Below are 27,993 nucleotides of genomic sequence, written 5' to 3'. Positions count from 1 at the left end.
AAATTGGGGGAAAGGTATAATCTCCCTAAATGCCTGCCTGGAGGTGGTGATGGGCTGGATGAGGGATGGCAAACAGACTGAATCCAAATAAGACAGAGATACTTATTGCGCCAGTTCAGAACACAGGAGACAACTTCTTTGTCCCTGTCCTGAATGGGGTTATACTCCCCCAGAAGGAACAGGTATGCAGTCTGGGAGTGCTTTTAGATACAAACCGCTCTCTGATGTCTCAGGTTGAGGCAGTGGCCAGAGGTGCTTTCTATCAGCTTCGGTTGATTTTGCAGCTGCTGCCATTTCTTGAGATAATGCATGCTGGTAACCTCCAGGCTTGATTACTGCAATGCGCTCTATATGGAGTTGACTTTGAATGTAGTCGGGAAACTGCAGCTGGTGTAAAATGCGGCAGTCAGGTTGGTCTCTGAATCATCTGAGACAACATTACACCTATATTAAAGAACTGCACTGGTTAGTTCAAGGCAAAATACAAAGTGCTGGTTATAACCTATAAAGCCCTAAGCTTAGGCCCCGGGTATTTAAGAGAATGCCTTCTCCGTTACAAGCCCTGCTGCCTATTGAGATTGTCTAGGGAGGTCTGTCTGCAGCTGCCACCAACTTGTCTGGCTACTTGGGAACGGGCCTTCTCCATTGTAATACCAAGTCTTTTGAAAAGCCTCCCCATCTCTGACAACTTTTAAAAGGGCTATTAAGACACATTTATTCACCCAAGCTTTTAATTAGACTTACAATGTCTATCATTGTTTTAAATTATTTTAATGTTTTAACTTCCTCTTTTATCTGTGTTGTGTTAATGTACACCACCCAGAGATGTAGGTTTGGGGTGGTATACAAATATGCTGAATAAATTTGCCCCCGTGATCAACTGCTGTGGGGGTGGGGGGCTGGAATCGTGCTATGGGGCATTCCAGCATTTCTAGTTGCATAGGCCTATTTGTTGTGCATTTTACTGACTCTGAGTGCTTCCTAGTCTCACTAATAAGGAATATCATTCTCTGATTATGCTAATACTATTGTACATTTCAGGTGGTTGACTTGCTGCTGGCACGAGGAGCAAACAAAGAACACAGAAATGTGTCTGATTATACACCTCTAAGTCTTGCTGCATCTGGGGGATATGTAAACATTATTAAGATCTTACTTAATGCTGGAGCAGAAATTAATTCAAGGTAACAGGCTGTAGTGCTTGGGCTTTGTGGAAAGCTAGATGTGCCATTTCTGGTTCTCTTGGAAGGCAGATATTGGGGGATGGTTTCATTCAACTGCTACCTTCATATTCAGATATTTTAAATTCTAATGAAACAGCTACTGATGGCAAGTATAGCGGTCCATCTTATCAGTCTCTTACATTCATATGATTTGGTGATATGCACTGCTTTTTAAAATTCTGGTAGTGTTTAACCAGTGAAAAGTTGGCTTCTGTCTATTGATATCAGTTAGTTGCAGATGACTTTAATATCTCTTGTTTCTTTCTTCCAGTTTTCTGTAAAATGCTGTTTGTCTTGTGCATTTGTCCAGGTTCTGTCATGCTAGTATCTGTATTGCTTCTCTTCCCTTTATAGGACTGGGAGTAAGCTAGGCATTTCTCCTCTGATGTTGGCGGCTATGAATGGCCATGTACCTGCAGTGAAGCTTTTGCTTGATATGGGCTCTGATATTAATGCCCAGATTGAAACCAATCGAAACACAGCACTCACTTTGGCCTGTTTCCAGGGCAGAGCAGAGGTTGTCAGTCTGCTTTTGGACAGAAAAGCAAACGTTGAACATAGGGCAAAGGTGAGCTGGCAGATAAACTTTCTTTTTTAGGTGAGCTTGGGTAAAAATGCTATCTACAAGGAGTGATTTTTGAGAACCTGTCGGTGCAGATATGTGAACCTCAAGTTACTTCAGTAACTTGACTGGGCCAGTAGCAATAATTTAAAACGTTAAGTATTATTGTGTTTACTTTGGATAATATACCAATATTCAATGTCAGCCATTGAATCCAAACATTGCACCCAAACTTGTTAAAATAACTATATTTACACAATTGTTCAGATGCCCAATATTCAAAACCCCCAAGTTGGGTTCTAAAGCAAAGTATTGCATTTGGATGTGAAACCTTCTAAAATGAAAATCTATGCTGCACATATTTTGTTGAGAATAAATTATGTAATGATTTGCAGATTTACATTTTGATGCTTTCAGTTTGTGTGATTTATTCTGAACATGCTCTTGAGTCTTCATAGAACCTTCTTTAAATCACTAAGTAGTCAGATTATATGGGTACCATAGTGTTGCTTGATGAGCAGATAATGATTGGGTATCCTTTTGATTGGGAGCACATGATGCAATCATACAGGGCACAGAAGTGCCACCCCTGGATGCTAGAGACTTTAAGGCTTGAGAATTTGCAGGCAGGATCTTTGTGTTGACATGAATAAGTAGGGCTTCACACAATCTTGGTGGCCAAGCCAAAATCTGTGATTGCCAGGACCCTGCTGCTCCTTCTTGGCACAATCTTGAACATATTTATTTGGAAGGAAGCCTCACTGTGTTCCATGGGACTTGTAGGTAAGCATAAATAGGATTGCAGCAAGATTCATCCCCACAGTTGTGTTGGGCTGTGCAGGGGCTTGGAACCTGAAGCTAGAGAGAGAGACTGAGGCTTGGCTCCATCTGAATCATCTCTGTAGCCTACCATCAGACTGGCCAGCACCAAGCACCTTCTTGGCTGTTGTTGCCAGGGACACCTCTGGGTTATCCTTTCCCACTAGCTCCTAGGCAGGACAGATTTGATTTGCCAATAGAGATTTGGCCACGCCTCCTTGGGGCTAGGAGGATAACCCCTCCCAGTTCTTTCTGTCCTCGCTCAGCTCCATGCAGAGGGTTTTTTCTTCAGCTCCGCAATTATTCTTTGCATTTAGTCTCCTGTCGTGAGTTTTTCCTCGTCGTTCGTCCTCCTTCGTCCTTTGTCACTAAAAAAACCAAAACGTTATTGTCGTTCTCGTAGTCCCTTCTCTTCTCCCTCTCCCATCCTGCTCCCTCTTGTATGGAGTCTGAGCATAGGGGAAAGTTTGTTTTAGTGCCACGTGGGCCCCGCCAAGAGCCGTTTGGTCCCGGTACTTCAAAGCCGTTTGGCTTGCCCCTGCCTAGAGGGGGTCTCCCGCCCACCTCTCAGGCCCCTCAACCACTTTCGGCAGACCGCCTCTCGCCCACCTCTCAGGTTCCTCAGCTATTGTCGGCAGACCGCCCGATTCTCCTGCCGATAGCTGCAGCGGCGGCAGCACTTCTCGCCCCAACAGCCACAGCTATCAAAACGGCCTCGCTGCCTACGACGGCCGCCTCAGAGCCTCCCGCGCTGCTCGCTTCTCAGCTTGCCTCCGTTCTCCCACCTTCGGGCCACAAGACGAGCACCTCGGCAGCCAGACGCACGGCGCAAATGACCTCTTTAGATTCGGACAACTGCCTGCTCTTTTCGAGGTTTCCCTGCGCTAATCCGCTTCCTACATCGGCGGAGATAAGGCAGGTACCGCTTTTACAAGAGCGCGAAATGGCGGAGGAGAGGGCGAAAATGGCGCGAAAGGAGGGAGCGGCGGCCATTTTAGAGGCTTCCAACCAGCCCTCTGCAGGGACCTCGTGTGTAAAATCGCCTTTCAGGGAGGTACTGGAGGAGTATCGGAATCCTGCTATTGTGACACTGGGGCAGACTAGCATGTCAGGAGTGGCTGTCCCTTCCATAACCATGCCAAAGACTGTACCTCCTGAATGGCAGGCGTGGTTTAAAAACGCCATCATAGAGACAGTTTACCAGGTCAGACCTGCTAAAAAGGAAAAAAGAAAATATAAGAGAAAGAAAAGGACCGTCTCGTCCTCTGAAAGCTCCTCCTCCAGTAGGGAAGATAGCCCCTCACCTAAAAAGGCAAAAGAAAAGAAAAAACACCTTAAAAATAAAAAGGTGTCAAAGCCTGCAAAGCACGCACCCTCCTCCCCTCGTTCTTCTGAGCTTTCTGAGCACAACTCCGGGGATCCTATCCCAGCTGACCCCAGACCCACGAAACCAAGGGCCCCCAACGCCTCTGATTCCGATGCGGGGGATAGTCCATCCAACCCGGGAGGTCTGCCACAAGATCCAGAACACCCCGACAGGGAGGAAGGAGAGAGATCTGGAGGGGAGGACAATGAGGCTGTGTTGGTCTCACAAAGGCTATTTGTGGCCGAGGATTACAATCCATTAATGTCTCGAATTATTAAGACAATAGGACTGCATCAGGGCGCATCCATCGATTCCGCCACCTCTGACAAAGGGGAGATAGTTTTCCCAAGGGCGAAGCCTAAAGACATTCTATTGCCCTTCCCTAGCCTGTTCACAGAGGTAGTTAAGCAGGAATGGCTGCTCCCAGCAGCTAATAGGAAACCTATGTCAGTGACTAATCGCTTCTACTCTTACCAGCAGGAACCATCTGACCTACTCAAGACACCCTGCGCCGATGCTCCCATCGCCCAGTTGGTCTCCAATTCCCTGGTCTTGCGGGATGGTGAGGTAACGTTAAGGGACCCAGCCGATAAAAAGGCTGAGCTTGCCTTTAAGAGAGCGCATGATAATTCTTCATTGTCCACACGAGCGGCCACTGCAGCCTCTATGGCAGCAAGAGCTTCCCTCTTGTGGCTAGACGATCTACTCAATGACACACCCTCTGACCCAGTTAAACTGAGACAGCAACTGGTCAAGGTGCAGAAGGCTCAGGCCTTTATAGCGGATGCTACATTGGACTCCGTCAGGTTTTCCTCAAGAGTAGCTGCCGCATCAGTGCTGGGGCGCCGCCACTTGTGGTTAAAGAACTGGTCAGTTGACAATACGTCAAAGAGTAACCTGACCTCTGTGCCTTACGACGCAACAAAATTGTTCGGGGAGGCCGCCCTTAAGGACGTCCTAGTGGAATCTTATGACAAGCGCAAAACCATGCCATTGGTGGCGCAGGAGCCCCTGGTGGCGCAGTGGTAAAACTGCCGCCCTGTAACCAGAAGGTTACAAGTTCGATCCTGACCAGGGGCTCAAGGTTGACTCAGCCTTCCATCCTTCCGAGGTCGGTAAAATGAGTACCCAGAATGTTGGGGGCAATATGCTAAATCATTGTAAACCGCTTAGAGAGCTTCGGCTATAGAGCGGTATATAAATGTAAGTGCTATTGCTATTGCTATTGCTATTGCTATTGGCTGGCCGCAAGCCTGATCGTGCTTTTAAGAAGGGGCTTTCTCAGTCACAGCCCTTTCGAGGTTCTTGGCTTTTCAGGGGCAGGGATAGAGACACTAGGCAACAGTGTGGTTCCTGGGGACACCAACGTTCCTCTTACAGGGGCCGGCCATACTTCAAGCCACAGCCCACTGCAACCAAGCAAAAGACAAGTCAATGATGCCCACTTGGGATTCCTGGGGGGCCGCCTGGGGGGCTTCCTCACTGTCTGGGAGTTCTCCATAACAGACAGTTGGGTCCTTCTAATCATTCGGACAGGGTACAGAATAGGGTTGGATGCCCCCCCTCCCCAACGGTTTCTTCCAACCCCAAGATCTCACTCTTGGAAGAAACATGCAGAGATGTCCCAGGCGATCCGTCACCTGCTGGAAATTGGAGCGATAGAACCGGTTCCATCCGCCCAGGAGGGGGGAGGGCGTCTATTCTATTCTGTTTACCGTCCTCAAAAGGGACGGGTCCAGGCGAGCGGTCCTAGACTTAAAATACGTGAACAAATGGGTTAAGCGGGAGCGTTTTCGCATGGAGACATTATGGTCAATCACGGAAGCCCTGCATCATCTGGACCTCTTAGTGTCTCTCTACCTCAAGGAGGCCTATTTGCATATCCCGATTCACCAGGAGAGCAGAAGGCTGTTGCGCTTCAAGTACACAGGCCTTCATTTTCAATATGCTGCTCTTCCATTTGGCCTCTCTTCCGCTCCCAGGGTGTTCACCAAAGTCCTGGCCCCCCTGGTGGCGCGCCTTCGACTACAGGGGGTCAGGTTATTTGCGTAGCTTGATGATTTGCTTGTCCAATCGCATACCTACCCAGGGGCCCAGCGAGATCTCTCAGTGACACTCTCAGAACTAGAACTCCACGGTTTCGTAGTCAACCGAAAAAAGAGTCAACTCATTCCAAGCCAGCAGCTCCGTCACCTGGGCGTCATGATCGACACAAAAAGAGACCGGCTCTTCCTTCCGCAAGACCGTTTCGAGACGATCAGGGAGGAAATACAGAGCATTCTGCTGTCTCCGTCCCCTCTGCTGTTGTCTCTAGCAAGGCTCCTGGGCCTGATGGTCACCACGATAGAGGTCGTCTCTTGGGCTCATCTACACTGCAGGTCCCTCCAGTGGTTTCTGCTCCCTCACCAGCAGTCTATTGCACGGTGAGGTTGAGGCTGTCACTCACTCTCAGGAGATCACTTCGTTGGTGGTTGTCTCTGGTGAACCTGCTCCAGGGAAGGGAGTTTCTGGACTCCCCCAGAATCATAGTGACCACGGACGCCAGCAACAGGGGCTGGGGTGCCCACTGCCTCAGCCTGACGGCCCAGGGTCTGTGGACAGAGGCGGAAAAGAAGCACAGCATCAACTGGAGGGAGCTCCATGCCATTCGACCGGCGCTGCTAGCTTTCCATTCGACAGTTCGCAAGCGTCACGTATTAATAAAAACAGACAACACAACTGCAAAGGCGCATGTGAACCGGCAAGGGGGAACCTGCTCGAAGTCATTGCACCAGGAGGCGATTCACCTACTCTCTTGGGCAGAGAAAGAGCTAAATTCATTGACAGCCCATCATGTGAAGGGAGATCTGAACGTGTTGGCAGACTGGCTCAGCAGGGAAGATGTTCAGCCAGGGGAGTGGTCACTACATCCGACTATCTTCCAAGCAATCGTCAGGAGACTGGGAACCCCAGTGGTCGATCTCTTCGCCTCTCCGTCGAACGCACAACTGCCTCGGTTCATGACCAGGTTCCCATGCAGGAGGGCTGTGGCCTCGGACGCACTATCAACCGAATGGCCGGAGGGCCTACTGTACGCCTACCCCCGACCCCCTTGTTAGCCAGGGTCCTGAGGAGGATACGGCTACTGCGAGCCCAAGCCATATTAATAGCTCTGTTCTGGCCACGAAGGCCTTGGTTCCCAGAGCTCCTACATCTATCCACGGAGGCTCCCTGGGAACTCCTGGTTCTTCCCGACCTGCTGTCACAGGGGCCAGTTCTGCATCCCGATCCGGGCTGGCTAAGGCTTGCAGCATGGATATTCGACTAAAGTCGTCACCACCATGTTGGCGTCCCGTAGACCCTCTACTAACCGTATATACCAGTGTACGTGGAGGGCTTTTCTTCGTTGGTCAGTCCGTCACTCAGTACCTAGGGGCAGCGCCAAGTTGCAGCACCTCCTCCTTTTTCTACAAGAGGGCTTGGAAAAAGGTCTACGACCAAACACCTTAAAACGCCAAGCAGCGTCCCTAGTAGGCCTGATATCAGGAAATAAGATGGACACTTGGCAAACGTTTACGCACCTCAAACATTTTTTGCAGGGAGCAACGCTGTTGTCCCCACCAACTGTTCACCGCTTTCCGTCATGGGACCTGCATGTTGTCCTAAAGGCACTCCAAAGGGCTCCATTCGAACCGACGTCCCACTTAAGGTGCTGTCGTTCAAACTGGCTTTTCTAGTAGCAATAACATTGGCAAGGCAGGTTTCAGAGCTGAGAGTTCTGTCTATTCACAAATCATTCTGTATCTTCTCCAAGGAAGCTGTAAGGCTGATTCCGGACCCTTTCATTAGACCTAAAGTCGCTTCGGTTTTTCACCAGTCTCAGGATGTTTTCCTCCCTTCGTTCTGCCCGCATCCAGTGCATGAGAAGGAGAAGTTGTGGCACAACCTAGATGTCCATCAATGTCTAAAGAGATATTTTAAGCGTACAGCCTCACTTCGGACCACGGACAAGATGTTCGTTTCGTTTCACCCTAGGTTCTTAGGTTACCCCGTAACGTTGCCCACAATCACCCGTTGCATCGTACTAGCGTATGAGGTGCAACATCTTAGACCACCATCAAACATCTTGGCGCACTCAACAAGGGCTGCAGCTTCCACAGCCGTTTTTTCATCTAATGCCGCCAGCTCAGGACATATGTAGGGCCGCCACTTGGTCCACGCCCTCAACGTTTACCAGGCATTATAAAATCAAGACCCACGCTACCATCCAAGCCGCGTTTGGCAGAAGGGTGCTTCGGCGGGTCCTCTCTCAGGAGTACGCCGGAGCGCTCCCGCCCGGTTTTGGCCAAGCTGTGGTATGTCCCAGAGGTGACCCTGGCAACAACAGCCGAGAACAGAGCATTGGTTTCACTTACCGTGAAGGCTTCTTCTGGTTGGTGTTGCCAGGGACACCTCGACCCACCCAGTTTGGCGCTCCTGGCCTCACCCTGATAAAGGTGGTGTATCCTCTGACTACCTAGGCTAAGCAATAGCTTTTCGGGACAGTCATCACTACCGCTCCAAGGCTAACTCTTGTAGACCTTCCAAGCACTTAGTTCAGTTCCCGGTTTTTAATACCTGTTGTTTCCATGGTTCTTACCTTTCTGTTACCTTCTTTGGTGTGTATATGTATCTCTGATGAAAGAACTGGGAGGGGTTATTCTCCTAGCCCCAAGGAGGTGTGGCCAAATCTCTATTGGCAAATCTAATCTGTCCTGCCTAGGAGCTAGTGGGAAAGGATAACCCAGAGGTGTCCCTGGCAACACCAACCAGAAGAAGCCTTCACGGTAAGTGAAACCAATGTTCCAATCTCCAAAACCAGAGAAAAAGCTTGAAGCTCAATTTGGCAGCAGGGCAATAACCTAAGCGTGTCTGCCCCCACTTCCAAGGCATCCAGCCTGAGCTTTGCCTTGAGCTTGAAGCTGGAGAGTTGAAGACTGGCTCCTCTTGTCATCCTTCCAGAGAATGATGGGCCACTTGTCATGGCGAATGAATCGTGAAACCCTATAAAAAGTCGTTTCATATGTTACTATGTTACAGCCGTCTGGCTGTAAGCCCTTGAAACGTTCTTTTCTGACTTTTCATAACCAACCTGTGGACATGTTGGTACAGTTGAGGAGGACTGAAACAGGGGTTGGTAATATGGGAAGTAGTAAAAGGGGTCAGTAATAACTTCTAGGTTCTTTTCATAATTGCTTAAGTGTGATATAAAATTATTTTAAACAGACTGGGCTCACCCCTTTGATGGAAGCGGCTTCTGGAGGTTATGCAGAAGTTGGAAGAGTTCTTCTTGATAAAGGAGCAGATGTCAATGCTCCCCCTGTGCCTTCCTCAAGAGATACTGCTTTGACAATTGCTGCAGATAAAGGCCACTACAAGTTTTGTGAGCTCCTGATCAATCGGTATGACACTTCCTGTTAAGTAACCATTACTCAGTAACATCAGTATACTCAGCATTTTACATAGATCCCGACCCCGACCCCCAAAAGGTCCCTGTCTTAAGGAGATTAGTCAGTCCATTACAGAATGGGATTCTACATTTAACTTGGTCTTATAATAAACATTTCATGATCATGAAGAATATTCTGAAGGTCTTAACTAGTTCCAAGAGAGCCAGCGTGGTATAGTGGTTAGAGTGCTGGACTAGGACCAGGGAGACCCAAGTTCAAATCCCCATTCAGCCAAATACTTGCTGGGTGACTCTGGGCCAGTTACTTCTCTCTCAGCCTAACCTACTTCACAGGGTTGTTGTAAGGAGAAACTTAAGTATGTAGTACACCGCTTTGGGATCCTTGGAGGAAGAGCAGGATATAAAAAATGTTTTTAAAAAATAAAAATAAATTGATCAGTGCTTGTAATATGAAGTTTTGTTTCAACCTCTGCCTGAATGACTTGTCAACTCTCATTGTATTCTAACTTCTTTCAGAGGGGCACATATTGACGTTCGCAACAAGAAAGGAAACACACCACTCTGGTTGGCAGCAAATGGTGGCCACCTGGATGTAGTGCAGTTGCTTGTGCAGGCAGGAGCTGATGTGGATGCTGCAGATAATCGGAAAATCACGCCCCTTATGTCAGCTTTTCGTAAGGTAAATTGGCAAAATCTTGGTGGTTTTTCCTTTGCTATAGTTTTTTTTCTTTGAAATGAGCTCCACCCCCTCCCCTGTTGTATCTGTTCCTGCTTGCCTTGAGACTGAATCATTGGGAATTGGGAAAGGAGGACATCATGGAAGAGGGAAATGCTCCCTTAGAAGGGACTCATTCCTTGGATAATGAACCCATAAGACTTCCCTGTAGTGAGTGATTCAATCATTAGGGGCATAGAGAGATGGGTTTGTGATGAGCATTGGACTGTAAGCTGGCTTGCTTTCCTGATGTGAAGTTTGTGGATGTTGTGCAGCATCTAGAAAGGCTGTTATATAGTGCTTAGGAGAAGTCATGGTTGTGATGTGCACATTGGCACCAATGAAACTGGGAAATGTAGTTGTAAGTTTCTGGAAGCAAATTTAGGTTGATTAAGTGCCATCAAGTCAGTGCCGACTCTTAGCAACCACATAGATAGATTCTCTCCAGGATGATCTGTCTTCAACTTGACCTTTAAGGTCTCTCAGTGGTGCATTCATAGCTGTCATAAAATTCAGGTTGCTAGATAGCATATTGAAGTCTAGGACTCCAAAGTAGCATTCTTAGAAATACCACCTCTTCCACACAAAGGGCAGCAAAGCAGACATTGCTGAAGGGTGTCAGGAGGAGGGGTTTAGTTTTGTTATACAGGGGAACATTTTGGGACAAGCTGAGGGATGGGTGCCACTTGAACCATGAAGGAACCAGACTTCTAGCACAAAATTGAAAAGGTCACAGAACAGCTTTTGAAATGACACATGAAAGAAAATTTATAGGAGCTGGGCAGCATCCAGTTGAGTAAACATCATCCTGTAAGGTTTGAGGGTGTAGCTGTTAAGGAAAAGAGCAGACAGAAGAATATGGTAGCTGGTCAAAGAGGTCACATGGCAGTAAGGGAGATCGCACTCTCTGACATCTGGAAAGAGACTCCATATTTTATATGCCAGTGCCAAAAGTCTCCAAGGCAAGACAGGTGAGCTGGAGTGCTTAGTTGCAAACAAAACCATAGGTTTTGTAGGCATAATGGAAACTTAGTGGGACATGGTTACACCTGGATACAAACTCTATAGAAATAACAGGGAGAGAAGCATTGGAGGTGGTGTATTGTAAAGAAAAGATAGAATCTAAAAAGCTTGAGAACCTAAGAGGATCACATTTTTCTGGTGAAACATTGTAAGTAATACAACACTGTGAGTAATACAAGGACTGGGAGTGGGTGAGGGGAGAGTATTATTAGGGATGTGCTATTGCCCTCATCAAAATGTTAAAAGCAAGCTGAAATTGGAGAGAAAAATCAGGGAGGTATCAAAGAAAGACAAGAGTTGTAATAATGGATGACTTCAATAACCCTTACATAAAGGTAAAGTTGTGCCGTTGAATCGGTGTCAACTCCTGGCAACAACAGAGCCATGTGGTTTTCTTTTGGGAGAAAAGAGCTGGTCCTGTGGTAGCAAGCATGACTTGTCCCCTTAGCTAAGCAGGGTCTGCCCTGGTTGCATATGAATGGGAGACTTGATGTGTGAACACTGTTAGATATTCCCCTCGGGATGGGGCTGCTCTGGGAAGAGCAGAAGGTGCCATGTTTCCTCCCTGGCTTCTCCAAAATAGGGCTGAGAGAGATTCCTGCCTGCAACTTTGGAGACGCCACTGCCAGTCTGTGAAGACAATACTGAGCTAGGTAGACCAATGTTGGTCTGACTCAATATATGGCAGCTTCCTATGTTCCTAATATAGGAGGAGTTTACCATTGCCTTCTCCCACACAGTATGAGATGATGCTTTTCAGCATCTTCCTATATCACTGCTGCCCGATACAGATTTTTCCCATAGTCTGGGAAACAAACCAGCAGGGATTCAAACCACCAACCTCTTGCTTGCTAGGCAAGTAACTTCCCTGCTGTACCATTAGGTGGCTAACACTTGCATAAACTAGGTAAATTCACGTTCAGGTAATGACAGAGGCCAGATTTCTAGATAACCTAAGTGAATGCTTCTTAGAATTGTTGGTCATGGAACCGACCAGAGAGAAGGCAACCCCAGACAATCCTGAGTAGCACTCAGGACCTGGTGCAAAATGTCAGTGTCATGGAACTGATAGGAAACAATGACCATAGTGTGATCAGATTTGGCTCATACAGTATGTAAGTGGAGAATTACCAAAGAAAGTCAACACAGACACTTCAGAAGAAGAAACATCTCAAAAATGGGGAATTGAATAAAAGAAAGTTGAAAGGGGAAATCAGGAGGATCAAATCACTCCAAAGTGCATAGAGTTTTTTAAAACCACAATAATAGACGCTCAGTTAGGATATATCACATTTTGTGATACCAAAATGTATCCCCAAGTGCAGGAGGATGTCAATATGACTAAGTCATGGAAGCTATAAAAGGCAAGAAGTCTTGCTTCAGAAAATGAAAGTCCTTCCCAAATGGTGAGAACAGAAAGGACCACAAACTGGCAAAATAGTGGAGCAGCTAAATTGGAAAATTAAGCTGAATTGTGTATTTTGACTCACAAGCATGAGATTTGTGAAAAGAGGCAACTACAGGGAGACATGAGAAAGGTTTATAAAATTATGCATGGAGTAGAGAGAGCGGAGGAGAGAATCCCCCCTCCCACACACACACAATAGAACCAGGGGTCATCCCATGAAACTGATTGCTAGGAAAAGGCAACAAAAGGAAGATTACCAACAAAAGGAAGTACTTTCAAGCTGCTAGCTTGAATGGCTTTAAAAGGACTTGGATAAATCCATGAAGGGCAGGTCTATCAACAGCTACTAGTTCTGATGGCTATAGGCCACTTCCAGCCTCAGAAGGAAGATGCCTCTCAATACCGGTTGCAGGGGAGCAGGCATGTCCTCATCTCTTGCCTGTGGGCTTCCCAGAGGCATCTGGTGGGTACTATGGAAAACAAGATGCTGGACAAGATAGGCCTTGGGCCTGATCCAGCAGGGATGCTCTTATAAGTACTCAATAGAACTGTATAATATAATTACAAGTAAGATTCATTTTGGCTCAGTTTCTGAAGAAAGGTGTCTTGTTACAAATACTGATACTCAATTCCATCAAGTAAAATAATTCCATACAATCTTAGTGATATTTTCCCCATTTTATCACTATTCAAATGACTGAAGAATTTTAAGAACATGACCCAATATTTCTGTTTAGCCAAAATATTGGATTTTTAGCCACAATGTTGGATTTTTGGCGTGCCTACGGCTTACTAAAACAATAGACAGAACTTCTGCTGAATCAGTGTTTGAATGATTCCGATGACTTTTTATATTGCAACATCATATTGGATTCTTAGCCACTACATTGGATTTTGGGGGTGCCTAACAGTGCTTTCTTAAAAAAAATAAACACCTGACAACTTTTCTGCCAAATCTCAGGTCTGTATCCCTGTGAATTAGATTTTTTTTTTTAACATATATTGACACCATGTTTATGTTTAGCGACCATCTTGGATTTTTAGCCACCATCTTGGATTTTTGGGGTGCCTAAAGTTACTTTCTAAAATCAGAAACATGTGACATTGTGCTAAATCTCAGGTCTGTGCCACTATTTCAATGATTTTTATGATTTTTAACACTTTATACCATGACACAATTTTGGGGGGGGGTTTTTGGCCACCATTTTGGATTGATGGAGTGTCTGATCTTACTTGCTTAAATCATACATACCTGACATTTCTGCAAAATCCCATGCTTGTGAGTCAAAGTGCACCATTCCACCCACTAGTTGCCCCACTAAAAATGCGAAGAGATAATAGGACAGCGGTGGCCAGAGTTGATTTGCCAGCTGTGTCAGTTTCTTGAAATAAACAACCTCAGAACAGTAAAGCATTTGCTGGTAACTTCAGGCTTGACTAATGCAGTGCTGCCTTTGTACATAGTCCAAAACTGCAGTTGGTACAGAATTCAGCAGCCAGGTTGGTCTCTGGGTCCTCTCAGAGAGACCCTATTACTCCTATACACTGACTACCAATAGGTTTTCGGGCTGGCTATAATCTATACATCCCTAAAGAGCTTAGGCCCTGGGTATTTAAGAGAATGTCTTCTTCTCCATGAGCCCTATCACCCATTGAAATCATCCGGAGAGGTTTGTCTGCAGTTGCCACCAGGTCATCTGGTGGCTACACAGGGATGGGCCGCCTTTGTTGCCGTCCCAAGTCTCTGGATTGCGCTCCCTGCTGAAATAAGGGCTTCCCCATCTCTGACAACTTTTTAAAAGTCTTTAAAAACCTTTTTCCCCACCCAAGCTTTTTAGGTTTTCATTTTTGTCCTACGTTGTTGTAAACCACCCAGAGACAGTAGTTTAGGGTGTTCTACAAATTCAATAAATTAATATACATAAAACAAATTTAAGTATTATAGTCCAGGAGATGGTCTTCTACAGTCACTGGCTGAAATTCACACTCTTACTCATAAAGATTCTTATTGAAATTAGTGAGTATTCAACAGGAGTACTCAGCACTAATTGTCTGAAGCCTGTCAGGTTGAGGGGAGAGGTGTGCTGAGCTTCAGCAAGTAGCTAGCCAATCGGGAGCAAGGGAGGGTCTTCACCCTCTTTCCTTCTCTTCTGTCAAGGACACATCATCGAGGATGTGTTGGCTTCAAACCAGCAATCCTCAGGTGGGGTGCAAATAGCCTGGATGCAGTTTGGTGAGGCAGGATGACTGAGTACAGTTTTTTAAATTGTGAGCCCTTTGGGGACAGGGAGTCATCTTTATATATTAGTAGTAGTAGTAGTAGTAGTAGTAGTAGTAGTAGTAGTATTGTTTATTTCGGCGCTATTATTATGTATTACATATTATCTATGTAAATCGCTTTGGAAACCTCTGTTGAAAAGCAGTATATAAATATTTGTTGTTTTTACCCTCTGGGAGCCTCTCAAGTACTCCCTAGTATTTCCCTGTTGTGAACCCCTGACATAGTATACTTGGACTTTCAAAACGTTTTTGACAAGATTCCTCATCAAAGGCTCTTGAGTAAACTTAGCAGTCATTAAGTTAGGGAACAGGTTTTTTTCATGGATTGGTAACTGGTTGAAGAACAGGAAACAGAGTAGGAATAAATTGACAGTTTTCACAATGGAAAGATGTAAATAAGGTCCTCTAGGGATATGTAGTGGGACTAGTGCTTTTCAACTTATTCATAAATGATCTATAAATTGGGGTAAGCAGAAAGGTGGCCAGATTTGTAGATGACACTAAACTATTACGGATAGTGAAATCCAAAACTGATTGTACAGAGCTCCAAAAGGATCTTTTCAAACTGAATGAATGGGCAACAAAATTAAGTGTAAAGTGATGCACATGGGGCAGAAAACCCCAACTTCACATATACAGTGATTGGGGTTGAGCTGTTGGTGACTGACCAAGAGAGGGGTCATGGTGGACAGCTTAATGAAAATGTCACAGTGCATAGCATCTGTGTTAAAAGGTAAATTCCGTGCTAGGGATCAGTAGAAAAGGAATTGAAAATACAACTGCCAATATTATGCCATTATATAAATCTTTGGTGTGGCCACATTTGGAATACTGTGTATAATTGAGATGGGTTGCCATATTATCAAAAAGAATATTATAGAACTAGAAAAGGTGCATAGGAAGACAACCAAAAAATCTAGAGCACCTTCCTTACAAGGGAAGGCTACAACATTTAGGGCTTCTTAGTTTAGGGGGGAAAGCAACTAAGGGAAGACATAATAGAGGTTTATAAAATGATGCATGGTGTGGAATTATTGGATAGAGAGAGGTTTTTCCCCTCTTTCACAACATTAGAACCAGAAGTCATTCATGAAACACATTGTTAAGAAATTTAGGACCTACAAAGGTTTTCCCCCAGATACACAGTTCATAATTGATCTATGGAATTCTCTGCCACAGGATGTGGTGACTGCCCTCAGCTTGGATGACTTTAAAAGGGGCTTAATACTAGTCTTGGTGGCTATGTGCTAGCTCCATGTTCAGAGGTAGGACACCTCTTTATACTAGTTGCAAGGGAGCAACATCGGGGAGGGCGCATGCTTCAACCGTCTTCTGGTTGTAGGCTTCCCAGAGGCATCTGATGGACCACTGGAAAAGCAGGATGCTGTACTAGATAGGCCTTGGGCCTGATTCAGCAAGGCTGTTCTTATATACTTTCTTAATACAGGATTCCTGAACTTTGATGCAAGTAATGGTTAGAAATGGTAGTTGTTTTTCTGTAATGGCCACATTTGAATCATGTTTTTTTTTCTTATTAAAGGGGCACGTGAGAGTAGTTCAGTTTTTGGTGAAAGAAGTAAACCAATTCCCTTCGGACATTGAATGCATGAGGTACATCGCAACAATAACTGACAAGGTGAGTGCTAGGAAAAGTCCACTGTGTTCTCAAAGGACTTGGTGAACCACCTGCAACTTGTGGTGATATACTGAAATTTTACCAATTGTTTTTCCAGTTCAACAAATGTAGAAGATAACAAACATAGCATAATATCTTTGAAAAGGCAAATCTAACAAATTTCATTTCTAGCCAAGTGTCTTCCCATTCTTGGCTTTATATGGTAACTATTTTTGCCGCCAATCCCCACTCCCACCCCCGGCAAAAAAAAACCCCCTTCCTGTCTCCAATGAAATGTTTTGGATGCAATCCATTTTCCTTGATTGTTTTAAGAGTGTGTTTTCTTAGTCATAGAGTGAATGTGGTATGTTTGCACGCATATGCAGGGGAATTGTTCACTTAAAAATACTTGCTAAATGTTTGCAAACCTTCATGAGTTGTACAGCTGAAGAGCAAACAGACTCCAAAGAATTTGCAGGATGTGAGGGAGAATCTGAAACAAAAAGTTCATTAAATGGTAAAGGAATGGAGAGGGGAGTTGCTAAACACTCATGCCACTTGTTGGTTCCAGTAGGTGTCCTGGGGATCATGTATCTGCATTCAACCCACTAACCACAATAGCAGTGACCTAACTGAAGACGCAGAGAGCATCTGTGTGACAGTACACTCCCCCAGCCTTCTCCCCCCCGCCCCCTTGAGGCCCAGTCTCCCCTCGGCGGCCGCGCCCCCCCCTTGAGGCCCGGTCTCCTCTGCTTTCTGGCCGCCGCTATTATTGATCTCCCCCACCCCAGTTCAGCCACCATTATTTCTTACACACACATGCTCCTTTCCCCACCCCCCCACCCCCTTCTGCCCCTGTCTCCTCGGCCCCCTGCCTTCTGGCCCATTCTCCTCTGCTTTCTTGTTGCTGCCACCACCATTATTTATCTTTCGCCCGCACTGCTCACAAAGCGGCCGTACTTCCCGGATGCTTGGTGTCTCGCTACCTTCGATGCCATTCCTTCCCAAGGCAATGAGTCTGGTTTCCTTCTTTCTTCCTCCTTTCCCCTGCCGATTCCCCTTCAAATCTGCTTCTTCCTGCTCTCTCCCGCCTGCCTCCCTGGCTACTGTTCCCTCCCAAGGCAATGTTTGGAACTCTTGCAGGACCTCGGAGAGTTCCAGCAGGCATCCAGACGCATCCCCACACAGTTCACTACTCAGTCAGCCATAAGAGAATTAAATATATAGATGTGCTGAGGATAGAATTGTTTCTGTAGAAAATATTGTGTTGAGTCAATAAACTTCTATTAAAAATAGAGATTATGCAAAGCACAACCTTCAGTGGAAAATATGTTGACTAATTGAGCAAATTAGAAAATAATGTGCATTAATTGAACAGAAATAGGAGACCCTGCGAGTGCTTGAGAGACCAGTAAATTGGGAATGTCCTGGGTAGTCCAAAACTATTCTAGTATTCATCAGCAGACTTACTTTCAACCAATACTGATTTTAACATGCAGAAGCATTGAATCACATTTGAATGCTTTCCACGGTCAAAAAGAACAAAAAAAACCTCCCTTCATTAAAAGTTAACAAGAAGGCTAGTATTGTTTCTTTGATATGCGGGATTTCTACTACAAATAATGTGGGGGGAAGCATGCATACCTTTTTTTTGCTTCCTGTGTGCAATGGTTTCATTCTGAATAAGTCCAAAATTGGTTTTCCTGCTAATCCCCCAACTTCCTTTAGTAGCTGTAATCTTTGCATCTATTATCAAGATCAGCATAAGAAAACCTGAAAATAGTAATTTCATGTGAAACCTGAGGAATGTGGCACATGCCGGTTGCATCATAATTATGGATTTTGTTGAAATATTGCAGAGATGTTATGTTGAAATCTCTAACCAAAATTTTGTTGACACTACTGTAGTTTTGTTATATATTCAGATTGCTATACACTGTAGGCTCCAAGTTGTTGTTAAGATATCATATGTCTGAAAGCAAAACACACTATGCCTACATTTATCGACAATAATTTAAAAGTATAATAGACTGAAATCCCCCTCCCAAGATTTTTCTTATAGTTACATCTAAGCTCCCAAATAAGTGCATTTTGAACATGATGGTGCTTTCTACAAATGCTGATTAGATGTCAGAATTGGAAGATATTTGTATTACAGAAACTCGGCACCCCCAAACATCATGTATGTACAAGAATATCATAATGAATTGTGCTCAGTGAACAGATCACTAGTAGAACCAACATCACCAATCCATTTGCACACAGGAGAAAATGGATGGGGGGGATTTCTGAAAATTTAGATTGTTTTTCCAAAAGGTTTGACTATCAGTTACTGCTATATTCTTGAAAATTCTGGTGTCTCTACATTGTTGCAAATTCTGTGGCAGTGTAGGAATACATCTGAATAAGGGTTAGTCTCCTCACTCGCCCTGACACAGGGCCAATCAAGTTCAAGCTGGATGTGCGCCTCTAGGGGGAGAATCTCCCCTTTTGACCCCGGTTCTGTCCTGTTTCACCCTGAGGAGACAAGGCTGCTTTAGTGCACTTCATAGCTATGTTTTTCTTCAGTAATTTCATTGTTCCTTTAGGTGTGATTGTCTCATGTCATGTTCCTGCCTCGCCTCATATGGATTAGAAAACTCAGGGTGGGAAGAGAGGGAGGACAGTTTTTTCCTCAGTTCGTCTCCACAGCTACTGAGGTGGTAGCAAGAGAAGAGAGCTTTGCTGAGGAAGACTCTTTTGGACAAGCTTTCTCCTTACAAGTTTGATTTGTGCCTATTGGGAGTTGAGTTAGAGATGCTTCAAAAGAAGCAGAAAGAAAATGAAGCTGCTGCACACCTTCCATCAGCCCTCTGTTCTGGTCGGGCCTCTGCTTCCTTCTCCTTGGGACAAGAATAGAGACGGGTTTGCATCAGGAACTAAGGATCGCTCCTCTATATAGCCTGATGACACCGATCCTCCATGCCACAAAACTGAGTCTGGGCACAAGTGCAGCCATGGAGACACTGGCGATGAGGTAGGAAACTCTGCCCAAGAAAAGCAAGGAGATCTGGTGGGGGAAGAGTGGTCAGGTGCCAAAAATTCAGACCCCCATATAGGAGGAGATCCAGTCAGGGAATGGATACAGCAAGTGGTGAGGAAGGAACTCAAAGAGCTGGTGGATAGAGGTGGTTCCTGGCCCTCACCTTCTCAGGGGAGGATTGTTCTCAACAGGAACCTAGCTCACAACAAAAACAGCCACAGCCATCTTTCTACAACTGCACTTTGGAAAAACTCCGATGGGGGTGAGAGTGCCATAAGCATCCAAAATCCCAATTCCACCATTCCTCTGATGGGTCAAATTGAGTGTCTCTGGATCCTGTTGCCATTATCAGACAAGAGTGAAACTTGAATGCCACTCATCCATCTTCTCTGCTGATCCCAGAGTCTGCTCGCAAACACTCTGCTGGAAGGCAAGCACAACAAAGTTGTCCAGACTTACAGATTCATCCATCAGAAAAAGTCGCAACTCTCCTATCATTTGGGAATGATAATAGTGTGCATTGGCCTAGTTTCTTGAGGCAGGTTGTCTGCTCTAATGCTTCTATGGCAGAACCAAATTGCTTCAAAATCCAGGCTCAGAATTGTTGTTCTTGTAGAAGCCAGTAATTCCCTACATTGATGGCACTTAGCAGCTCTCCGCATCAGCATTTCCTTTCTGGTCCATCTTAACATGCAAATTATTACTGGCACAAATCTCACTGGCTGGGGAGCCCACTGCAACCACTAGCTAGTGCAGGGCTATGCAACACCACTGGAAAGGACTCTCAGCATAAACTGTAAACTCTGGATGATAAGGTTCACTGTCTTTGAGTTCCAGCCACTAGTTCAGGGTCAACACATCTTGATACGCACAGACGATGCCACAGCAAAGGTCTGGGTGAATAGCCGGGGTGACACATGCTCCAACTCTCTTGTGGAGGAAGCTGCGATGTTGCTCACTTGTGCCAAGAAACACCTGAGTTCCCTGATGGCAGACCACATCCAAGGAATACTCAATGCAAAGGCCAGTTGGTTGAACCAGCAGTTCATCAAGGGGAATGGAGCATAAAACAGTCTGTATTTGACAGGATAGTACACCAGTTCAACCCAGGTGGATCTGTTTGCATCTCCCCCCACAACAGGAAGTTGCCCAACTTCATGTCCAGGTTTCTCACTCAGGATGTGCCCTCAGCCCTCCTATATGCCTTTCCTCCCCAGGTGATAGTAACAAATACAATTCAGAGGATAAGGGAAATCCATGCCAAAGTGATCCTGATAGCTCCAGCCTGGCCCTGCAGGCCATGGTAGTCCAACCTGGTCCAGCTGTTATCAGAACTACCCATGTCTATAGGGGACAAGTCAGACTTGTCAAAGTGTTTCACTTGGACCCAGGTTGGCTACACTTAAAGGTGTGAAGACTGAGCATCAATCTCTGAGTCAGTTACAAGAAAACAGATTCTCCTGGTGGGTTTTTTTCCAGGTAGTGTTCAGAACTATCAAGCTTCATGATGAGCTGCTCCACCTAGTGTGTCAAAAGGGCATAAATCCCACCTCAGCATCAGTGGAATCAGTTTTATCATCCCTGCAGAAGGGCCTGAATTGGGCTGAGCCCCAATACACTCAAAAGACAGGTAGCAGCTATTTCTTCCATGATCCAAGCTAACACATCCCTCACTTCCCATCCTCATATCAGATGCTTCCTTGGGGAAGAGCTAGGCATATGGCCTCTTTGCTAAAGCCCTTTCATTCCACTGTTCCCCACATGGGACTTAAATTTAGTATTACATACTCTAACTAAACGACGCTCTGAGCCCCATCACACAGTTGAGTTCAAGTGCTTATCTTGGAAGGTGTTGTTCCAATATTATCACCTCAGCCATGAGGATTTCAGAGTTAGGAGCTCTGTCTGCTATTTCCAGATTACTTTCTCCTCCACTCAGATCCCAACTTAATGCCAAAGATCAATTCAGTTTTTCACAGGCCTCAAGCATTATTTTTGCCCAACCTTTGGCACACCCTGGACATACGGAGGGCAGTAAAGGTGTACCTTAAAAGGACCAAAGGCTTCAGAACCTCTGAATTCTGTTTCTTTTTGTCTCTCTAGTCTGGTACACAAAGTTACCCTGATCCCTTGGCCAGTGGATCAGGGGATGTATTGCTCATGTTTATGTCAACTCTTGACAGCCCCACAGGGCACTACAGCCGATTTGACTTGTATCTCAGCTACTTCTGCTGCTCTTTCCACTCAGGCTCCACTGTTAGACATTTGCAGAGCAGCTACCTGGACATCTGTCTTTTTCTCCACACTATAAAATATGATACCCTGGTTTCTTCAGATGCATCTTTCAGGAGGAGGGTCTTGCAGCTGGTTGTTAACTCTTAGCACCATCAGTGAGAGACTTCTCATCCTTGAAATGTGGGCTGCTGAAGGTCTTCTATCTGGGCACACTCTTCCACTACCGTAAAATGGAACATTGCTTCTTTCTTCAAAGGCTCATTCTAGACAGTGGAACAGAGTGCATCCAACCCTCCCATCAGTCACTCTTCTTGAAGGTACAGTTAGTCTTGTTCAGTATTACATGGGAGTCGTAGATCAGGGTAGACTCTGCCATTCCACAGCCTTTTCTAGCAATAGACAGTTTATTTTGTTAGTTATTCCCATAATATGGGGGCGGTGGGACTTGATTTTGATTTTTAATAGTATCATGTTTATCCTGTTTTTCTTTTAGAATTGGTTAGCACAAAGTCTTCATTAGCTCCATGTTGGGGTGGGGTGGGCAGGCTTCTCTCTCTAGAGGTGTAAAACCAGCTTGAAACTGCCTGGCTCAATTTTGGGGCAAGACCTAATATAATAGGAACTAACCCATATCCAAATACACTCAATTCAACTGCATCGAATAAGCCCTTCAAATAAGAATCAGTGTTCCATTTTCAATAAAATCCGTGGCTATGATGCAGCCCTTTGTTTGTTTGTTTGTTTGGGATGCAGCTGGGTTCACACTGTGATGATTTAGTATGTTCCAAAAGGAGATCATCAGCTTCCAGAAGAACATCTAGTTTGAACTCTTTTGCTTCAGTGGGAATTCATTCTGCTCTTTAAAAATTTAGAATAGCTAACCCAAACATGGGGAGCAGTGATATTTTATTTTAAAGCTCTGTTTAGGAAATCGTAGATCAGTCTATTCCAGTTTGGAAATATTGTTTAATTCACATTTACAAAAATATTCTGTGTGCATCTATGTATCTAGATTAAAGCAGTTCTAAATACAGAGGAAGCAGAGTATTTTTAGACTTTGAAAGTACCCGCCACAAAATACTCTTTATTTTATAGGATCTATTGAAAAAGTGTCACCAGTGTGTTGAAACAATTGTGAAGGCTAAGGACCAGCAAGCTGCTGAAGCAAACAAGAATGCAAGCATCCTGCTGAAAGAGCTAGATTTGGAAAAGGTAAGATAAAATGCTGTAGTCTTGCTGAAATATTACATTCCTCTCATTCAAACTCAAGTCCGTACATGCAGCAGAGGAGATTGAGTAATTGGTCTGAATCATATCTTAATTTTTTTGAGTAATCAGATTAATTTTCAAGTATACTCACTAACAGACGTATACCAAATGAGTGAGGGTCCAGGGGTTAAACATCTCCCCCCACCCCCCAGTTTCTGGACTAGAGAGAGATTCTTACAGTGCCTCCCTCCATGCCTCTGTTTACGTTTACCACCATAGCATAGCAAATCAGTGCATAGGCAGGAGCTCAAAACATGGGGCTGAATTTCTGCATTTCTAAAATAGATACTTGTGTTAAAATGATTTGCTACACATAATGCAATTCTTATGTAAACAAGTCATTTGTGCATTCTAAAACATAAGCTAAGCTAGATGCCCATAACTGAGAGTAAGTATAAAATATTTGCCTATGGTTGCATTACAAACAGCAGCATCAGAACAAACATTATAGGTACTGAACTTAATTCTTCTGGGTTGGTCAGAGTAAAAATAGAATAAACCAAGGTTGTGATGGCTGACTGGTGGGTTTCTTCTGGCCTGCCAGATATGTGTTGCATCCCCACTTTCAGAAGTTAGCCATTACTGGTTGAAAGCATTGGAATGTGCACATTTCCCCAATAAGATCTATTTGCAAAGGCTTCAGAGACTGAGGAAAGCCTGAACTATTTCGTGGGAAGGCACAGGCTTATTAATTGGGTAATCAGAATCTCTTTCTCTCTGTCTAGAAGAAATATCCAGGCTGGCCTTGGTAGTGCAGTGACCCTAGTAACTGTGTGCTTTTGTTTACAGGATTATATATGTGTAGCCAAGCCAGATCAGAACAGATACTTCTGTGACTAGCTTATTGTAGTGTTTGAGTTCATTCAGTATGGAGGTTTCTTGAGCCAAGAAGACTATAGTAGTAAACATATTTACTATCCGTAACACAGTACAGTACACTTGAAGATTATGCTTTTGCCACACTGCTTCAGCTGTAAATTTTGAAATAAACATAATTATGGGATTGGTGTAAGATAACTTAAAGTGTGAATTATTTCCCCACAGTCCAGAGAAGAAAGTAGAAAGCAGGCTCTTGCAGCAAAGAGAGAGAAGAGGAAGGAGAAGAGGAAGAAGAAGAAAGAGGAGCAGAAACGCAAACAGGAGGAAGATGAGGACAATAAACCTAAGGAAACACTAGAGCTGCAAGAAGATGAGGATGAAGAGGAGAATGATGATGATGGTGAGAAACTCATTCTCAGCTGGTAGTTGTATACATTTAGTAATCTTGTATTTTAGGATTTAGAGTGTATTTCATCCCTATTTTTCTCCTCCCATGTCCCTCTCGTTTTCCTGCCCTGGTCAAAATCTAGATTGTAAGCTCCTTGGGGCTGCTCAAGTTATTCTGTAAAGTGTTACGGAACTGTATATTCTTATATACCTCTGAACATTCATCTAAATCTATCGCCCTCAGCCAGCCAGAAGTCACTCCAGATTCCCAGAAGACTTTCCAGAAGCTTTAAGATGAGGTCTTCCCTTGGAACAGTAGACAGGATCCACTTTAAATTAGATCCTCTTGGGGGTAGAGGCTACCCAACCCTTCCAGACTAGATCTGCCTAGCAAACAAGACAGCAGATTTTTGGGGGAGTTTCTCAGAGCTGCAGTTTTGCTGCTTCTCCCCGCTAGCCCGACACAATCTAGAAAAGGAATGTGTTCCCCAAAGGGGGGATGTTTTTGAGCTGTGTTGTGATGGCACCAAGGACTTCATTGGCAGCAGGGCTGCTGCTTCAAATTCTAGCTGCGGAGGAGCATCCTGGCTAAGTGAATCTGGGTGCAGCCGCAACACAGTGCAAGGTAGCAACAGGCATGTGGGCATTTGCTACATTTGGTCCAGTGACATTTCTGTTGGCACTCTGCCAGCATTATTGAACTCCCTCTTTGTCATAAAGGGTTGGGAGAGAACAAAACCAAGGGGAGCTGGTGGCTTCAGAATGAAGGGAGGAGTGATATCTTCCTAGGAGAATGTTTTCAGACACCAACCCCATTGGGTGACTTTTTGGCACCATACATAGGCATGAGGATGTCAATTAATACATACCCACTAGCTCCATCCCAGTGAGAAGTGGGCCTACCCCAAGTTTATGCAGTGGGTCAAGGCTATGGAGAATCAGAACACTAAAGGGGCCATTGCCACAGAAAAAGCCAAATCCCATAGTGAAACCAGATCTTTGTCTGGAACATGCTGTAAGGGGAAGAAAAGGAAGGGGCATGGACAGGTGAAGATACAAACGGGAACATAGTCCCATCCAGCAGCTCCTCTGTTTCTTGCTCATCCCCAAATTCCTTTTCTTCTACCTTTTCCCCAGGCCCACTCCAGGGTAAAAGTCATGGCTCTGGTAAGAGCAAAGGGCAAGCACTCTCCCTCAAGTTCCAACAAGGTACTTATGCCCAGGCTTGGGGATAGAGGCATGCTGATCAATGCTTCTCAAGAGGGGTCAGAGTTCTTTCTTGCATCAGATACAAAGAAGGATGGAGAGCTCATGTAGGAAGATTGTGAACAGGCTTTCATCATCCAGGACAGGCTTTTCCAGTCTGAGTTGTTTCCCACTCTTAAGTCAAGGCAAAGGACAAAGTGGTTGCCTTCCCTCTCAAGGGAGCTAGGACTGTTTCCTCCAGGGACCTTTCAAGCCCTTCACAGTGTGTCTTCCAGACTTTGAAACTGAGTCTTAGAAATAGAATCAGACAATTTGTCCAAACCATGCCTGGTTCATTACATAGCTAATAAGCTTTCTTCTCTTTCCTCTACTGTGTTATGGATCTCCTTAAGGTCCCAGTAGTCAACATTTCTGTGGCAGCTCTGACATCTGCTGCTGCTCTCATGGATAGAGAGGACCAGCCTATGTGATGATAAGAGTGGTAGCTGAACTTTGCAGAGCCTTTGAAAGATCATAAGCCTCTTTAAAATGATGGTCATTAACTGTTTCCCCCCTGACATATTCTACCTCTGAGATAGCCTCTGAAGAGTCTGCAGTCAGGAATGGTCTGAAGAAGATTGCACTTTCATAGTACTACTAGCAGACTCATTGGATTTAGTGCAATTTGAATCCAGGTTCATGACAGCCAACACAGTGACCAGGCATAATGTATGGCTGTAGAATTGGGATGTAGACCCAGTCCAAACTCATCTACATGTGCCAGTCTCACAGAACTTTCTTATCTCACTGGACTAGTTGTTGACCCTGCTCAGGCTGTCAAAGGCAGTGAGTTTAGCCTTCCTCAGACGGGATGATGGTCACCACAGATGCTGGCCTCTTTGAGTGGGGAGTCCATCTAGGACAGCCCAAGGGACCCGGTCTGGGGTTGGAGGCTCAAAAGAGCATTCTCTGGTTGGAGCTCAGGATTATTAGCCTGGCTCTGTGGACCTTGCAGGATATGGTGACCTGCATGCATGATCTTGTACAGATAATACCTTGGCAAAATCCTCTGTCGGCCAACAGAGAGGCACAAGCTCAAAATCACTGTACAATGAAATTTGTGATGTATTGACATGAGTGGAGGGAAAAACGTTTTTGTACAGGCAGAGCACTTGATGGCGTCAGTCAACCTAGTGGCCTACTGGCTCAGCAGGACATCCTTACAGGAGTCTGAATGGGTGCACCACCCACTTGTATTCTGCCAGATAACTCGACTGTTCAGCTGCCCACTGCTATAGCTCCTATTGCCACTCTAGAAAATGCTTTGGTAAAAAGATTAATTTCCCACCATTTTAAGTGCAAATGTGTTAGATATGGCATGGCCACACAGGGCTGATATGGCATGGCCACACACCATAACACCTTTCCAGTTTTCTTTAGTGAAATCCTTGGAATATAAGTTTAGAATATTTATATACCCGAATAAATATAGACACATTTGCTCTTCCCCACTCTAAATATAAGAGAACCACCACTTGAAAAGTGTCTCTTTGCACAGTTAGCAGGGGTTAAGGGAAGGCCTTAACTTCTTCCTGGACCTATTGAACATGTTGGTGTAGGTGAGAGGGTTGCTGCCAAGCAGGTGGGACCTGCTATCTGGGACCTGTTTTGCTATCAGGGACCTGTTTTGCATCCTTGGAAGCTACTACAGCAGTTTTTCCCCAATGCCACCAAGCAACGTGAGCCCATGTTGCAGCTCTTTGAGTGGCCCAGGTAGCTTTGTGTAACCCTGTATGCAGGAAGAGGCTCTGAAGTAATGTGAAAACCACAAGTGATGCCACTGCCCTCTCTCCTTGTCCACCTTTGGGGAGAATACTCTTCAGTTCATATGTTTCCGTTTGAACAGTTTGTTTAAAAAAAAAAAAAAATAGACCAGGCTTTTAGAATTCTGGTCTTACCCAACTTAAAGAGAAAACTCGGTGTTGGACAACATGATACCAAAGAATATAGTTTTGAAATACTTAACTGAAAACTTACTGTTCTGGCTCAATTGTTTCATTGTTAATCTACTTTCAGTTGATCAAGAAGTTCCCTTAGAGCCTCCAAGTGCAACCACTACAACTACTATTGGAATATCTGCTACATCGGCTACTTTCACAAATGCTTTTGGGAAAAAGAGAGCCAATGTAGTAACAACTCCCAGCACAAACAGAAAAAATAAGAAGAATAAAACGAAAGACACTCCACAAAATGTGCAGATCATTTTGCCAGATCAACATATAACTCTAGCACAGCAAAAAGCAGATAAAAATAAAATCAATGGAGAACCAAGAGGTGGTAGTGCTGGTGGGAATAGTGATTCTGACAATTTAGACAGCACAGATTGCAATAGTGAGAGCAGCAGTGGTGGTAAAAGCCAAGAACTGAACTTCACTATGGACACACACACTTCAGGCGATAGGCGATATGCCTCAGTACTGCTCCCTTCTCAGGAAGATAAGACTAACACCTCAGCTTCCAAAGTCCAAACCAGGTAAGTCTTGAATGTATCTCCTGCCATCACCTATGTAAAGCTATTGAAGAGTGACTCTTGTACTTGCTTAATACAGAATGTTCCAGAAGCACATATTTTTATCC

The 27,993-nt window shown here is 44.9% G+C and overlaps 1 protein-coding gene across 8 annotated transcripts in view; it reads left to right on the top strand.

Moving 5' to 3' along the window:
* ANKHD1 (ankyrin repeat and KH domain containing 1) overlaps positions 1 to 27,993 on the top strand; it is a 158,700-nt gene that overhangs the window by 109,557 nt on the left and 21,150 nt on the right. For all 8 annotated transcript variants that reach the window (XM_053242848.1, XM_053242855.1, XM_053242854.1 and 5 more), the window contains 8 exons: positions 1,042 to 1,184; positions 1,578 to 1,791; positions 9,215 to 9,390; positions 9,915 to 10,077; positions 16,365 to 16,460; positions 22,792 to 22,908; positions 24,010 to 24,184; positions 27,433 to 27,889. In XM_053242848.1, the coding sequence (XP_053098823.1) occupies positions 1,042 to 1,184; positions 1,578 to 1,791; positions 9,215 to 9,390; positions 9,915 to 10,077; positions 16,365 to 16,460; positions 22,792 to 22,908; positions 24,010 to 24,184; positions 27,433 to 27,889 (1,541 nt within the window). The remainder of the gene's footprint in view (positions 1 to 1,041; positions 1,185 to 1,577; positions 1,792 to 9,214; positions 9,391 to 9,914; positions 10,078 to 16,364; positions 16,461 to 22,791; positions 22,909 to 24,009; positions 24,185 to 27,432; positions 27,890 to 27,993) is intronic.

The sequence above is a fragment of the Hemicordylus capensis genome, chromosome 4 (genome assembly GCF_027244095.1).
Source record: "Hemicordylus capensis ecotype Gifberg chromosome 4, rHemCap1.1.pri, whole genome shotgun sequence".
Lineage (NCBI taxonomy): Eukaryota > Metazoa > Chordata > Lepidosauria > Squamata > Cordylidae > Hemicordylus > Hemicordylus capensis.
This window is presented reverse-complemented; position numbering and strand designations above follow the sequence as displayed.